The sequence below is a fragment of the Mauremys mutica genome, chromosome 11, assembly GCF_020497125.1.
Source record: "Mauremys mutica isolate MM-2020 ecotype Southern chromosome 11, ASM2049712v1, whole genome shotgun sequence".
Classification (NCBI taxonomy): domain Eukaryota; kingdom Metazoa; phylum Chordata; order Testudines; family Geoemydidae; genus Mauremys; species Mauremys mutica.
Genome location: NC_059082.1, coordinates 25,566,647 through 25,583,501, shown reverse-complemented (window position 1 = coordinate 25,583,501; position 16,855 = coordinate 25,566,647). Strand labels below are relative to the sequence as shown.

Here is a 16,855-nt window from a genome sequence, read left to right as displayed (position 1 = left end):
CTCTTCTAGACTTTGTTTTATCTTAAACCATTCCTACTGGCTGGAACAATTTTTATAATGGGGGTGCTGAGAGCCATTGAACCAAACAGTAAACCCTGTTTATAATGGAAACCACTTCAAGCCAGCGGGTGCAGCAGCACACCCAGCACCTCTAGTTCCAGCACATGTACCTACTGGGCACTGGTTTGCAAATGAATTACTAAAAGGGAAAACATAAGAGTTGGGCAAATACTACAATGAATTTTCCATGGATATTCGCTCAAATTTAAAAGTGACTTTGCTTCAGCTGGATTCAACCCTTTGGTGTTTATTTCAATAGGCATTGAAGTAATCCTGTCCATATAATTCAATCCATTTAATTCAAGCCTGTCCATATAAAGCACATTTTAAACCTGCACACTTGAGAAGGCGTACCTAAAATGGTATGTTAAAGATTTATTTTATAAATATTACATATAAAAAGGTTGGGTTCCATTTTTAAATTTAGAGCAGGGATTTGACCTCTATTTTGTATGAAGAATGTAATTTGTCTTCCTCAAATTTACAGCACTGTACAGTGCTTACAGTGTACTTACAGTGAGGCATTTTCAACTAAATGATTTTTTTTTAGTTAATCCAGTTTTTAAAAGTTAAAATTAAGAAATGGTTTCTCCGCTATCCTTTAATTAAACAGGGCGCAATTTAATGCTGTGCAGGGAGCCTGCACAAACCCATTAAGGGCATAAATGGTGCTTTCAGCCTTGTGTGTATCCCTCCGCATATGAATCTCACCACAGAGAACAGAATGTTTTGTTCCTTCATGGGGAGAATGTTGGGTGTGGAAGATTCCATGGCAGTTGGGAATGACAGTTGGAGAGAGGAGGAGACCAAAGAAAATGCAATGACTTCAGGACCCTTTTCAGGAGGAATGAATCAGACCAGGCAGGGAGGGAAGTTAGCAAGACACAGTGTAAAGTGTTTAATGAGACTGTCGTTAAGGGGGCTATGGGGAAAAAGATGGACTAGAAGAAATCAACAGAATGAATCCGAGAATAAAAGGAGAGCACCAAGAGAAATGCACTGAGAAATCTAGCATGTGAAGGTATATGTGAAGCTGAGTGCTTCTTGCGGCACTGAGAGTACAAATGGATTAACTGATGTCTGAAGCCTGAGACTTGACTTTAGTTCAAAATATTCTCCCGTTTACTCCCCCGCCCCTCCCAAACGATTAACTATGAGGGCCTGATTCTCCTCTCATTTAAGGTATGTCTTCACTTACGGTGGCATGTAGAATACAGACACTGCATGCCCAGCTAGCATAAATAGCTGTGTTGATGGTGAGCCATGGCTTAAGTGAGAAAAGTAGAGCAGAGTGCCCTGTGATATATACACATCTAAACCCTGTGGTATATACCCTACATGGCTCTCTCTACACACCCAAGCAGTGCCTCTTCTGTCTACTGGCTATTTTTAGCAGTATAGTGTGTTGCTGCCTCCCGACTGCTGGAGACTTCCCCTGCTGCATGTAGCTACACATTGCAGTGACATGTGTGGATGCAGCCTCCCTTTCACTGGTGTGTGTAACTATATATGTAGTTCCTATATTTTACATGTCATGATAAGTGTAGAGACAGCCTTACACTAGTGTAATTCCATTGACTTCTAAGAAGTTACTTCTGCTTTACATGAAAGTGAGAACAGAAATTGGGCTCCTTAACCAACACTTTCAAACCTGGGTGTCTGAAGTCACAGTCCTAAAATCTATCTATATTTAGGTACCTAAATAGAAGTGGCCTTACTTTTCAGAAATGTTGAGCACTAACAAATTCGACTGATAACAAAGGTGCCCAGAACCTAAGCAAATCAAACCACTTCTTTTTAGGTACCTAAACAGGGCCAATCAGAGGCAGGAAGGGAAGGAGGGCTATTTGGTCTGGGCCTCAAGCTCAAAGGTGGCCTCAAATTTAGACACTTGTTAATTTTTTGGCATTTGATAAGTTTCGCAACTTGTTTTTATGTGCATCCCTATTGGACCAAAATGTGACACACACTCTCAGCTTAGAGCTGCAAATTTAAGCAAATAAGAAATGTGATTTGGTAAAAGACATATTAAAGAGTTTAAAATGTTCATAAATATTAATAAAAATATATCGGTTCTGATGACATAAGATTAGACTGTGATGAACGTGTCCTCTCAGATCAGCTGATTATATAAACAAACCACTACTAATGGCTGGTGCTGGATCAAGTGCGTGTTGAAAGGTAGAGAACTGTTACATTTTAGTGTCTTTATAGTTTTATGTGTAGTTGACTAAGGAATTATTTATGTGTGAGAATCCCTCATTATTACCTCATATGGTAGCTAAAAGAGGTGACTGGTTGGTTGAGCCCTAGCTTGGTAGCTTGGCCATCATCATAGGCTTTCGTAGTCTATAGGCCCAGATTCAAGGTGAAAATTAGTGAGGACAATTTTGTACAGTGAGTTTCGTGAGGACACATGTTTGAAATTTGTGGACATTATCCCTCTGTCTGTATACGTGCCTGTGTTTACTATATATTGTGACTAGGGTGACCAGATGTCCCGGTTTTATAGGGACAGTCCCGATATTTGGAGCTTTTTCTTATATAGGCTCCTATTACCCCCCATCCTCTGTCCCGATTTTTACACTTGCTGTCTGGTCACCCTAATTGTGACAGGGTCAGGCCAGATGGATACAGAAGAGAGTTAGAAGGCAGATATATTAGTCCCAGATTAAGTAGATCCCTTTTCCCTGGGTAAGGTAACAGGGGCAGTTCCAGAACAAGCAGGAACTTGTTGGAACCAATTAAGGCAGGCAGGCTAATTAGGACACCTGGAGCCAGCTGTTCCAGGAGGCACTCTAGACAGCTGCAGTCCACAGGGCCCTGGGCTGGAACCCGAAGTAGAGGGCGGGCCCGGGTTCCCTCCAAACCTCCCAACTCCTGATCAGACACAGGAGTTGTCCTGGACTGCAGGTTCTACCAGAGGGGAAGGTCTCTGGGCTGTTTCCTGACCCACATGGTGAATCTCTGAGGCGAACAAATACGCCAATAAACACAGGACCCACCAAGATAGAGGAGGAACTTTGTCACAATATATATATGTCATCCCTTTGTCTTTAGCGCAGCCTGTTATATTATACCTTGCATGCTTGAGTTTTGATTTAGTGATAAGGATAATAACCTGTCTGACTGTTTCATTTTGTGTTCTTAATTAATATTCCTTCATTTTAAGTCTTCAGCATTTGTGTACCATTCAGCATTTGTTTACATCTTTACTGTAGAAGATTTCAAGTGTAAGTAAGCTACTTATTTACAGCAGAATATTTCAAGTGTGGATAGGCCACATATTGACCAGATAGATCACTATGAAGAGGAGATTTGAAAGTGGTGCAAGCAAAAGACGGCAAAAACAATTGAGTGAAGCAGCAGCTAAGAGCTCAAAGATGACAACTTCATTTCTCAAACCACTGGAAAACACACCTTGCCCAACAAACAATGCTACAGATAATGAAAACTCCGCAACTGCAACAGGTGATATTTCAATGCAAATACCTGAACATGAGGACAGTAGTCATGAAGGAGATGTGCCAACAGTAACAGATGCAGCAGAAAATCCTGTGTACGATCAAGAAACTCAACAGCAACAGGAAGATGTAGACCTTACGCAGCAAAAGCAATTCACGAGTACTACAGGTTTGACTGTGACTGACATTGGAATTATTGAGAAGAGCAATGCTGCCCAAATGCAGTCTTTTTTCAAATTAGTTGTTTTGAAATTCTAAGTAACATTCCACGAGATGCTGATAATCATGCTTTCCCTACTCGTCTGCTGACAAAAACTCTTCCAAATGGTGAGACCTGCACAAGAAACTGTTTTTCTGTATTCTAGCATAACCAGTCTCTGTAGTGAGCACCCAGCTTAATTTTGAACAAAAGTGCTACAAATGCATCCGTTCTCTCTGATCAATGAGGATGGAGCATCAACAGAGGTTGGAGGAAGTTGAAAGAACGAATTCCATCAAATGAGAGTTCAACATCACACAAAAAAACTATGTTGCACGGAAATCAGCCAGTAGGGCAGCATCAGCTGAAAGTTCAGTTGAGAATTTACTCTTGACTGAACTCTCTACAGAAACTAATAACTGGAAAATAAAACTTTTTGAGCACATCCTGAATGTCATCCTTTTTCTTTCTGAGCGGGGATTGGCTTTCTTTGGTTCCAGTCAATGTATTGGTGATTGTGCAAATGGAAACTTTCTAGGCATAGTTGAGCTCCTCAGCAAATATGACCCACTTTTATCAGAGCATGTTAAATATGTTCAAGAATCGCAAGAGAGACAAAAGCACATGCAAGTCCATTATCTCTCCACATGCATACAAAATGAGTTTATTGAGCTATGTGAGTCATTCGTACAAACAACAATTCTTGATGAGATTCAAAATGCCAAGTATTTTTCAATCAGTGTTGATGTCACTCCAGATTGTTCTCACAAGGAACAGACTACTATGGTTATTCAGTATGTTAAGATTGTAGACAGCTCAAAATTTTCAATTGAAGAAAGCTTTATTTTTGTTAATTTCACGAGAAAAACTGGAAAAGAAATTGCTGCTTGAGTACTAGCAATTCTAGAATGTTTTAAGTTAGATTTTCAAGTCTGCATTGGTCAAGCCTATGACAATAGATCTGATATGGCTGGGAAGTACAAAGGTGTACAAGCAGTTCTGCTTAAGCATAATTCAAACTGTATTTTCTCCAGCTGTGGAAACCACACCCTAAACCTTGTAGGTGTTGACTGTGCTGTCATGAAAGGAGGCAATTACTTACTTTGGAATTGTTCAGCAAATGTACAATCTCTTCAGTAGCAGTCCACAAAGGTGGGAAATTCTGACCCAGTTGCACAGCATTTGAATTCAGTGAGAAAGGCTTTAAATGAGCTTGAATCCCTCAAACTCACTGCACAGGCTCAAACTGAACTTCAGACTATTCAGAAGCACATGTCCACATTTGAATGCATTCTGATGGGATCTTTGTTGACGAAGCTACTTACAATGATCCACCAAACTAATCTGGTAATTGAAGCATGCAATGCTACACTTATGTTGAGACGGATAACATTGAAAGTCTTATCGATGACATTCAACAGATTCATGAACAATGGAATGCGATCCTGACTGAGTCCAAATTAGTAGCACAGAATATTGGCATTTCATCTGAGTTCTCCACCAATTGCAACTTGCCTACTGAATCTGATGCTGAGCAGCATTATAAGGTCAATGTCTTTCTTGTCATGATTGACTCTATTCAGTCAGGTCTTACACGTCGATTTGAGTCACTGCAACTAATTTGTACCCTTTTGGGGTTTCTTTGGCAGTTCAACATACTAAGTAATGAAGATCTGCTTTCTGCAGCTGAACAATTTCAGCAACAGTACAACAACGAAATCTCAAAAGATCTCAGTGATGAGGTCATCTTCCTCAAACAAATATATTCAATGAATTTTAAGTTGGATTGCAAGCCAATGGAATTGCTTCAAGAAATACTCAAACTTGGACTCTCTGCAGTCTTTCTTAATATCACAATTGCATTGCATTTTTTTTGTCAGTTTGCCTGCATCAGTGGCTTCAGGTGGACGCACCTTCAGTGTGTTGAAGCAGGTAAAGAACTATCACCATTCTACTATGGGACACGAGCGTTTTAATGAAAACTCCGCAATGAAAACTCGCCATGCTTAATATCAACTGTGACATTGCACGAAAGCTAGAATTTTCCTCAATAGTCAGTGCATTTACACAGAAAAAGGCTAGAAAAGCATTTGTTAAATAAAAAAATTCAAATTATGTCTCGCTCTTTTTTTGATGCCTTATTTTGTTTTCATGTGTCGTCATTTTTTATTTTTATTATGGGTAGGGGCCTCAAAAGCTGGAAGTGACCCGGGCCTCTCTGAATCTCTGAGTGGGCCTGTACCTAAATATGGATTTTAGGACCCTAACTTCTGACTCCTGAGTCTGGCAATTTTGGCCCTTAGCTCTAATTAGCTACTAGGATGATCAGGAGATGAGAGGGCCTGTCTTAAAAGAGGAGATTGGAAGAGATTGGGTAACACTGATCACTAATTTGGCTCCTGAACCACTGAGGTCTTAGTATCAATGCACTAGATGATTACAATTGTCCCTTCTGTCCTTGAAATCTATTAATCTAGCCTGTTGTTCCCTCCAATTAGGTTTGGAGGAGCCAGAGGAGGGAAGAAGCTGGCAGCTGATGAACTTTGAGGAATGCAGCTCCGAGTTCCCCCATTTTTGCCTGAAATTCCAGTTGGGCTTTGTCAGAGTAAAAGTATCAGATGGTAAACCATTATGGTTCACCAGCTGATTGGCAGTCAGAGTCTGGAGTATCATCTGAGGTGAGGGGAAAGAACATATAAAGGCATGGTGGTGGGGGGAAAAGCTTGAGGAAGGAGGGGATTGATGGAGATGTGTGGTGCGGAGGTGACAGATTGCAATTTCAGCTGGCAATCCAGAGCTGCTGGTTCACAAGTTGAAAACCTGAAGGGCAGGAGAAGAAGATTGCGGAGGTAAGGCAAGGGGCTATGGTTGAGAGATATTTCTGAAGGAGAGAAGAACATGAGGAGTACATAACAGTGGAATAACAGGCTGAGGGGATGTTAGACAATAGACTAAGGAAGAAGTCTGCTATCTGAGGGAGCTGTCAACTCTGACATTTGTCAGAATTAACAGCTGTCACAGTAGACTGTGCCAGCTGGACCAGTGGGGCACAATTATACTAACACACAATCAGCTAGAGCTTTATCCCTACAAGTTATTGGGGTAACTTTAATCTATTGTTTCCTCTGTGGCAAACAACTAAAGCTCTTTCTTGAGAGAATTTTAGTCCACTGAGGGACATCACAATCAATCGATCTCTTCAGGCATCTGAATGGTCAATATAAAAGCTGTCATGAGATGACTATGATGAAAACGTTCGGAGAGAGCAAGAGCTCTCATAATTAGGTAGCAGACCAGAAGCAGTAGTTCAGACTAATCAGGTTTGAAGTTCAGCCTTATTATCATAGTTGACAAAGTGCATGACATCCAATTGCATGAAATATAATCATCTCCTGCAATTAACCACTGTTGAAGGGTTTCCTTCTGACACTGTCTTCCCAGAAGCTTCCTTTCTGCAAGCTTACAAAATTACATTAAAATCGTCACAGAAACCAAACATACACTCCCAGTTTTGCCTATTGAGGTAATGTAGTATGGGCTAACCTCTAAATTGGAGGACTTACAACTTCCTACTCAAATTAACAGAGTGCGCAATTCAATCCACTTGCAAGACAAGGTTGTGCAAATAGCCTTAGAGGTTCCTAGTCTATCCTGATATCCTTCAGAGGATTCATACAGCTAATAGAATGCACTATTACAATATGAGTCAGTAGATATTTAAGCAATTAAGCCCATTTTCTTTCAACAATAAATGAATTCAGTCTTTCCTCAATAAAATGAAGCAGTAATAGAAGCAAACTCTCATCACTTCTTAAAATAAGTTGCCAAAATCATTTTAAAAAAGTCTCTTAAATGTGGGGATGGTACTGCCACCTATTGCGGCTGCCTGACACATACCATTATCAGACCATATTTTCAGTTGCTTATAACTTTGCCAAACTTTAACCATTTGAGCTGTATTTTCCATGCCTGGTGTCAGCTTCAGACTGAATTATTTTTTTTAAACTTCAGCCAAAACTTTTAGAACAAGGCCTTTTCTGGTGACCTGTTCTTTGTACCACTCTAGGGTCCTCATGTTTTGAAGAAGGAACTTGACATTTGGCAAGGGGTGGCCTTTGTATCAGGGAAGTGCCTTTTGCTCTCTGAAAAACTGCCCAAATTTGGCCAAATTATAGACCTTTGAAAAACTGCACTTTACACATGCTCACTGTGATGAAGTGGGAATTTTGGTAATATTTTTATGAATCCTGTGTGTTCCTCAGTTTCCCCTATATGTAGTAGTGTTATCCAGTGAGTAAAAAACAATTGTTTGTTCTCAGAGCAGGCTAAGGGCTTGTCTACACTACAAAATTAAGTCGACTTTATCTAATTTGACCTTGAGCCTCCAAATTAATTAAGTTGATTGTGCATGGCCACACCATGCTCATTGTCTTGAGAGAGTGCATCCTCACTAGCATCAGTGCATTGTGGGTAGCTGTGCCAAAGTGCAACTTGCCACAGTGTGTTTTGGGAAGTTTGTGCAATGCCTCATGGGACCAAAACGTTGTTGCAAGGGAGAATGGGAACATTGCGTCGGTATCCCATGATGCAACATGCTCCCTCCCTTTCATCAATGGCAAACAACCAAGTGGTTTTCACACATTAAATCTGCCACACATATGCCATAACCCCAGAAGCATGGAGCCTGCTCAGTTGTGCACTCTTGCTGTGAGCATCTCAAACACCTCACGCCTTCTCCTGCAGTATTTCCAGAGCCGAAATAGGGTCTGCCACATGAAACATAGTGTCCCTCATGTAGCCCTTCTCCTCCATTCCATGAGCAATCTTTGCATAGATGTCAGCGTTTCTTCTGCTGGATCAGAGCTCTGCCTGCACAGACTCTTCTCCCCACACAGCGATGAGATCTACCACCTCCTGTGTAGACCAGGCTGGAGCGTGTTTGGGGCTTGTAGTCTCCATGATCAGCTGTGCTCAAGCTGGCATGCTCCCAATGCTAATCAAACAGGAAATGGGAAATCAAACATTCCCGGGGCTTTAGCAGGGGAGGGGCTGTTTCCTGTGTATCTAGCTCCAATGCAGCAGAGTTGAGAATGATCTCCAGAACGGTCACTGATGAGCATTGTGGGACACCACCTGGAGGCCAATTAAGTAAAATTACACAACGCTGCGTCTGCACTACCTCACAGTCAACCCATGAAAATTGAAGTAAGTGCTACGCCTCTCGCAGAGGTGGATTACAGAAATAGACATTAGAGGTGACTTAGGTCAGCGTAAAGAACCTGGTAGTGTTGACACATTCATTAACAGGTCAACTTAAGGTGAGTTCCTTTGACCTAACTTTTTAGTATAGACCAGGCCTAAGAAACATGAGTGTGAATGTTGCCTTGCTGTCTGAGTCTAAATGGGTCATTGAAGAAGGACTGCCTGAGGCTGACCCCATATCAGTGGAGAATCTCTGAAGACATGGCAAAGGCAATCACCAGACAGTGACACCTAGCAAGTAATGATCTGGAGGAGATGGATTTCCCCACCTCTCTGCAGGAAAGCTCAGCAGGAATGCTCAGCAACATTCCCTAACTTGAGAACAAAGGACTGGGAAGGTGTGAGGTGGGGGAATAAGAGTTAGCTGTTGGAAGAAGTGTTTGTTTTCACCTGGGAACTGACCAAGAAGGTCGGACTCAGAGGCACATGGAGCTTGAACAATGGTATTCACTATAGCTTGGCTGGGTTTCTGTGCTGACCAGAATGTCTATGCTTTAACCTTCATTTCTCTACACTAACCTAATGACTCCTATGCTGTGTTCCAGTTGACTAGTAAACTGTAGAGTTTTGACAATGCTGTTTGAGTGTCACTGCAAACGCATGATGAGGTGCATTAATCCTGGAACTTCTGGAAGAATGCACAAGTCTCTACCAGGAATCTCTCTCATTTGGACTCACTGAACAGAGCTCATGCTGTGAAGCAAGAGTGCTGGAATCCCAGAGATTCAGTCTGAGGAGATGGTGAGGTCATGTAGCTTATCCTGTGCAGGAAGAGGGAGACCCCTTAGGGGTCTTGCACACTGTTCCAAAGCTGGGGGCATAGCACAATAGTGTGGATCCATCACTAACTAGAGACTTACGTCTTGGTTACTAAAATCTCTAAAGATTCTGTTCCTCACTAAACATGCTTGTTGCCTCTCATCGCTCCTAGCACCTACTGTGGGTAGTGGGAGATGAAGCTAAAGGCCCTCATTAGCCAGGGGAGAGGGACTAGTGAACTTGGACCACAACTGAATAGTGGGGACTACAAATGAAGAAACAGGGATGGTCACAGCCTGGGTAAAAATCAGGGAACTGGAAGGGGACAACAAGCAGAGAACGCTTCACATCACCCACTGCTTCTCAAAAGTGTCTGAGGAGTCAGTGGACACCGCCCAGAGTAACTCTGCCTGGAGATGTGGTTGGATAAAGGAACGGAAGCAGGCTCCACAGTTGCAGAGCAACTCTCCACCCAGTTTTCTCCTCCTGCTGTAATGGATGATTGTCTTGGCCAGTGTCAGGAGGAACTTGATGAGGATGTCTCGTGACATAATGGGGCTGCAGATGGAGTGTGCAAAAATCAGGAGATGAGGGGAGAAGTGCAGTCAGAACCTCAGTAGGAAGTTCTGGAGGAGCCAGAAGAAGGGCTGCAACCTGATACACTCTACATAGATGAGGATCTCCCTCACACTGCAAAAGGATAGGTGTCAGGAGAGTTCATGAAACATGCTCATAGCTCCATGAAGGAGTCACCAAGTAATATTCCCAGCCGGCCGTGGAACCACAGAATACAGACTGACCTCACAGCTCCTACTACTAACCAAACTGAGCATGCACCAACTCCTCAAAACAATGGAGTATGCTCAATCATCTTACAGCTCCTTTTGTGTAATTGGGGCAGGAGTATGGTGAGATGGAAACTGGAGGGTGGGGAAAAAATTGGTACTAGTTTGGTAAGGAGGCTGAGACTTGGAGCTTGGGGTGGTGGTGGAAGGAAGGCTGTGACTGGGAGCCAAAGGGGGTAGGGAGGGGAGACTGGGACTGATTGAACAAAGAGGTGGCTTGGAGTAGGGTGGGGGAGAGACTGTGATTGGCTGAACAAGGATACTGAGATGAGTCAGTGAGGGGGAAATGGAAATGGGGAGACCATCCAGACAATGACATGCCATGCAGGGGGAGAACTGGGACCGGCTGGGCAAAGACACTGGGACAAAGAGTCAGGGAGTGGGAAGACTGGGGCAAGGAGTTGGGGAGGGCTGGTCGTGGAGGGACTGAGACTGGATGAGGAGCCTGGGGATAGAGATTAGGAATGGGAGCCAGTTTGGAGTTGTGGGAGAAGAGATGGATCAGATGAGGAGCTTAGAGAGGGGAACTGGGAGTAGCTGGGCAAGCAGAATGGGACAAGGAGACTGAAATGACATGAACAATAACAAATATATATGCAAATATTTAGACATGAATATTGTCAGATTTAAATATTTTTCTCATTTTCACTCATTTTATACCTGTTAATGAAAACGTGCATACAGCTATTATACAATGTACATGTAGTGTTAAAGTTTCATATTTTGCGTTCCATTAGTTCACTATACTTGGCAGATTGTTGCACTTTGTATTTACTGAAGGTACAACTTTCCCTGAAGTGGACTAATATTCTGATCATAGGTATATCACACAGGGAGTTATTGGTAATTGTGGTTGATTGTATTGTGTGCGGAAAGGAATATCCCAGTCTGGGCTTTCTCAGGGACCTGTCTGTGCCTGGTGCTACGGATGCTGTTGGCTGTGCTGTGAACCTGGCTTACTCTGTGGCATACATCCTGCATCTGTAGACCTGGTACACGGTGCAATCTAGGCTTCCTGGTGCAAGGCATCAGTCTCTTTCTGTGATTTGGGCTTCCTGTGGGTTTGGTTCATGAGGTGGCCTGAGTCCCTTGATAATACGAGGGCAGCTCACGCCAGGGCATGCAGCCCCATTCCTACCAATTATCGTGCCGTACACTGCCCGAGCACCTGCTTTTGCTCCCCCTTCCCCCGCAGAGGGTCTGGGCTGTGCTCAAGGGCTGTGGAGGCAGGAGCTGTGGGGGGCTGCTTTGGGGGGCCCCACATGCCCAGATCGGCCCGGGGGATTAGCAGGGGACCTGGCACCAGCAGAAGGAAGCGGAATGACCCGGCCCCAGCCTGCTCATCTCCCCCCCGCCCCAGCCTTGTTGCTCAGGGATGAGGTTTGGGGTCCGCCCTTGCCCCTCCTCCCCCCACTCACCAACACAGCAGGAAGCCAGTGGCGTGGAGCGGGATGGGGCTGGGTTGCTCCGCTTCCTGCCACGGCCAGTGAGGGCGGGGGTAGGCCTAACTCCTGCTGCCAGCATCAGGCCCCCCTGCTCATCCCCTGGGCCCCATCCATTGCTGGGGGAGGGGGCTTGGGAAAAGGGGTGGAAAATGGAGGCAGGAAGAGACAGGGCTGGGGCAGAGGGAATTGTCCCTGGCCCTGCACCCCCTAGGAATGTCCCTGCCCCTTGCACTGGGAACACTCGACAGGGGGGCTAGCTGGGGAATGGGGCTGTCCGCTGGCACTGCCACATATGAAGCATGCAGCTGTGTAGGGCATCATGAAATTTGGGGCAGTTTGGTGCAGCTGCATATTCTGCATATGCCTAAGGACAGCCCTGATGGCATGTGTCCCTGGGGTGCTGGTGGGGCAGCAGTGGCCCAGCCCACTCCCTGGCTGTGTCTCTATGGGTGCTGGGATGAGTAGAGGATGTAGGGGGGGCTTGCTTCTGAGTCCTGCCCCAGGTGGGCGAGAGGGGAGGAGTACTGTGTTGCAGCAGAGTTCCCCTGGCCAGGGAAAGCTCCGAGGGTGCGGCCTACAGGCAAGGCCTGCCCTGCGCGCTGCAGGGTGTGAGGCCCGGCACATGGCGCTGCGTGCATTGTGCCGGCCTCCCCCGCGCTGCCCCGCCCCCACCCCGCCGGCTGCCGGAAAGAAGGCGCTTCTGTGGGGCTGACCTGCACTTTACCCATCAGCCAGCGCGCCGGGTTCGGCAAACACCCCCCCCTCCTCCTTTCCCAGTAGCGGCGGCTGCAGTGGCAGGAGGCTGAGGTTGGGCGCCGCGGCTAGGCAATGTGAGGATCCTCCGCCGGAGCAGCCCCCTCCCATCCCATCCCCCAGTCAGTCAGGGAGCGAGCCTGCCGCGGCCTCTTCACGCGCGCAGCACGGTAAGCCGGCGCGCTCCTTCTGTCCCCTCCGCGCAGGGACGGCCTGCTTAGGGCCTTCCCGTGCGGAGGGAGTTGCTGCAGCTTAGCGGCGGGTGGGCCACCGGTGGGATTGTCGCCTATGAGACCGACGCCATCTTGGCTCGGAGCGTGGCCTTGTAGCGCCCCCGCCTTGCCCGGACCGGCGAGCTCTGGGGCTCGCAGGCTTTCTAGCGAGCCTGTTAGTCTCCGCTTGAAGCGGGGGACGGGAGCTTCCAGGGCTCATCCTGCCGTGTCCGCGCTTTGTCGGTGCCTCCCGTATAGTTTGTGAATGGGTGTTACTGATCCTCCCTCCCCGTTCTTCTAGCTGTGCAAGCAGGTTTCTGATCCCCATACAACCCCTTCCTGCCCGACGCCAAACCCAGCCCTAGTTTCAGACACCCGGGGTCACGGAGTGTCAGAGGGACATGTTGAGGCCACGTTAAAGAGAACGGTTCCAGAGCGAGCCACACTGCTGCCCCAGGCTCTCTGCGCCCTGCCCTGGCTTCACCTCACACCCATTTGAGCTTGGGGTGAGAACTTCTCATTTGTTTACAAAAGGTGACGTTGCCTTTCTTTGGGAGGCACTTACCACCTCATGACAGTGAGGCAGGAAGGTGCTTTTTAAAGGGAAGTTTCACCACTGGGATGGATGCTTAATTTTTTTTTAAATTTGCATCAAACTTAAAATTCATCATTTAGTTTCTTTTAAGAATGTTCCTCACTAACCCAATGTTTGACAGCCTCTAAAACAAACCAAGACCCTGCAAACCATGACATTGCCCTAGTAAATTGTCCATATGCCATTAAATCATGCTAAGTGAAGTAGTGTGGACCAGATGTAAAGTGGTGGCTGGGTGGATGATTTAGGTTGAACTTTGGGCTTGTGATGTAAAATTTAGCTTTGCTTCTTAAAGCAAGTCTTAAAGGGCAAATGTTAAAGTTTAACAGTCAGTGTCATTACATCATTTAACTATTGTCCTGACAAACTGACAGACAAGCAAGGCCAATCTGAAAAGCTTTACTGTCATCTCTGCAAGGATAGTTACTTCCTGATTTCATAAAAGGATTTATAGGCCCATGGAAACTATAATTTCCTCAGAACACTGAAGGTGGTAACATATCAACTATAAATTGCTGAGGGATTTCAGTAACTTTTTACATTTTTGTAGCTTGTCATGTCAAAAAAAAAGTTCTTCTCCCCTTGTATTCTTGCCCACTTCTTATTTAATATTTCTCAAACACCTGTTAATTTTTTTAGTTTCTTTTAAGTATGTAAACACTCAAACTTATTATTACACTATACAATAAGGATGGGAACATGTATATTTAGTAAGCCTATTACAGCTGTGCTGAGTATACATCTATGGTATTAAAGTGAAGATAGAACAGCTATGCAGAGAAGCAAAAACTCATATTCCATCATGAACTTAGTTTTCACTTGATTTTGTTCAATAAGATACAGATTTGATTTTTTGACTTTCATCAGGCTCAAGCAGTCTGATTATTAGAGTTGAGTAATATCATCCTAAAAGTTGATGCAGTTGTGGCTGCTGTAATGAACATTCATGACTAGTGTTAAGTTTTTGTTGTTCAGAAATGTAGCAGTATTGGCCAGCTTTTTTTTCTAGCTGCTCATACTTATTTTTAATTTTTTTCAGCAATCCTCTTCTTTTGAGACGTTTTGTCATTCCATGAAGAAAACTTGAAACTTGTTTTAAAAGTTAAAACTTAGAGCACTTCCATGTTTCTAAGAAAATGAAGTTTACTCCACAGTTCTAATCAGTTATGCATAGGATTTAAGTTTAGGTGATGCTTTTAGTTCTTAACATTTGCTATGTCAGGATCCCACTTCCCATTTGGTAGTGTGGAAAATATAGCATACTCATGACTCCCGCACACATTATCAAAACCCACAGATTGAGAACCTATAATCTACACTGCTTGGTTTAAATATATTCTCTGTTTCTAGGATCAAGGGTAATAGTTCTGTTAACATTGAGAGAAACCACTAGGCTCATGCAATGTGTTACCTGCTTCAGCCTATTTAAAAAGCATAAACTTTACAAGACTATTTGTGTTCTGAATGAGCTAGTAGTACTGTGGTAAAAGAAATGTGAGGTGCATATGCAGCAAGATATCTGATTTATTTGCCATTGAAAGATGACAGTACCACGGACAGCTGGGTCGACGATTTGTCAGTCAGGCTGTAAGAAAAGTGCAGATTGTGATTTTGCTGCGGAAACTTAAACTTTTACACGCTACAATTTTGTATAGTTTTGGCAAGTTTCAATAACTTTGTGACCTGGCACCTGGCATCACACTGCTACCAAATTTTTCTAAAACTTTTTTTTATGGTATTTGAAATGACTATTACTTTTGAATAAAAAAAAAAAAATCAACAACTTTCATACAGCCTTACTTATCAGTCCTTTATTTTAAGGATATCCCTAGAAAAGGTGGAAGAAACTTCTTGAAAGAGGTACATAAGGAGTGTTTGACATGAGGTGTTAAACAACATATGACCTCACTTTTAAATTAACTGGATGATATAGGCCCTCTGCTTATCTTTGATAATTCGGAAATAACACAATTATATTGTAGTATATGAGTTATTGTGCCTATATTTATTTCTCAATCATATTCCTGGTGCAAATGTGTATAGTTTTAATTCAACAAATTGCTTTATAAATAAAAGTCAAATAATAGTTATTCTTGAAAATGCAGTCAATATCCAGTCAGTGAATATCCATATTAACCCTTGTAGAAGCCTAAGAAAAGAGATGTGTGGTGCATGTTTCCTTAAAGCCTGGTGAATTTTGACTCTGCACCATTAAAGGAAGTGAATTTCAGAAGAGGTCCTCTTACTGAGAAAAAGGGAAACTTCACAGAGAAGAAAGCAAACCGGTTTTGCAGATGCCTTGCCTTTTTAATTATTGGTATTTTTAAATAAAAGATTGGAAAACAAAAAAAAACTCAGTAATTTGTGACTGCCAGACTAAAGTCCAGGATACCTGATGTGAAGTCTGAGTCTGACACTTGCATATGGCTAGGCATGTGTATCCATTTGTTTCAAAGTGCTTTTGGCCAGCAATACCATCTAAGATTGTAGAAGCAGCTTGGGATTCACAAGCACGTGAAACAGCAAACCTTTCGAATAAAGGGTGGATTTACTCCCTCATTAATAAAAATAGAAGCAGTCCCAGATGTATTCTCCAGATACTTCTCCTACCCACCCCTTCACAATTTCTAACATTGCTACCCCCTTATTGAGATTAAGGTTCAAGCAGCTCTCATTCAAGCTTTAATCTTGGCCAAATGCTGGAAAAGCAATGGCTCTGATAGAAATAAGGCAGATAATTTGGGTAAAATGGCTGTCATTTGCATAGCAGTGGCACTCCAGCCCATGTGTGTGTTTTTTTTCCCCCTTCTCTTTCACTTGCTGAACAAAGGGTTGACAAGGATAGTTTTGCAGTAGCTAAAATGAGTACTCAAAACCATTCTCTGGGATCTGTTATTCAAGAACTGGTCAGAAACATGCCTCATGCTCTTTTCACAGTTTGTGTGCACAAACACATGATTGACTTTAATAAAAGCTGATTTTAAAAAAAGAAAGAAAAGTGGCTTCAATGCCTGGTCATTGTTTGTTCCTAGGAGAGTATCAGCTAATGAAACCAGGTCTATTGCTGTACTATGTCCAAAGAGTAAAGGAAATTAACAGACTCTGAATATGTCTAAAATGTGCTAAATGGAATTTTTTGACAACAGGGACATTAATATAATATATGGAGATGTACCTATCTCATAGAGCTGGAAGAGATCCTGAAAGTCATTGAGTCCAGCCCCCTGCCTTCACTAGCAAGACCAAGTACTGATTTTGCCC

The 16,855-nt window shown here is 43.7% G+C and overlaps 1 protein-coding gene across 6 annotated transcripts in view; it reads left to right on the top strand.

The window, feature by feature from the left end:
- Nucleotides 1-845: 845 nt before the first annotated feature.
- Nucleotides 846-16,855, top strand: part of ZNF280D (zinc finger protein 280D) — a 97,965-nt gene continuing 81,955 nt past the window's right edge. For 5 of the 6 annotated variants that reach the window (XM_044979776.1, XM_044979775.1, XM_044979780.1 and 2 more), the window contains exons 1-2: nucleotides 846-1,081; nucleotides 6,222-6,401. In XM_044979776.1, coding sequence (XP_044835711.1) covers nucleotides 6,355-6,401 — 47 coding nt within the window. In that variant the 5' untranslated portion in view covers nucleotides 846-1,081; nucleotides 6,222-6,354. Of the gene's footprint in view, nucleotides 1,082-6,221; nucleotides 6,402-12,776; nucleotides 12,958-16,855 lie in introns of those variants that run through there. The other variant, XM_044979777.1, reaches the window with a different exon arrangement.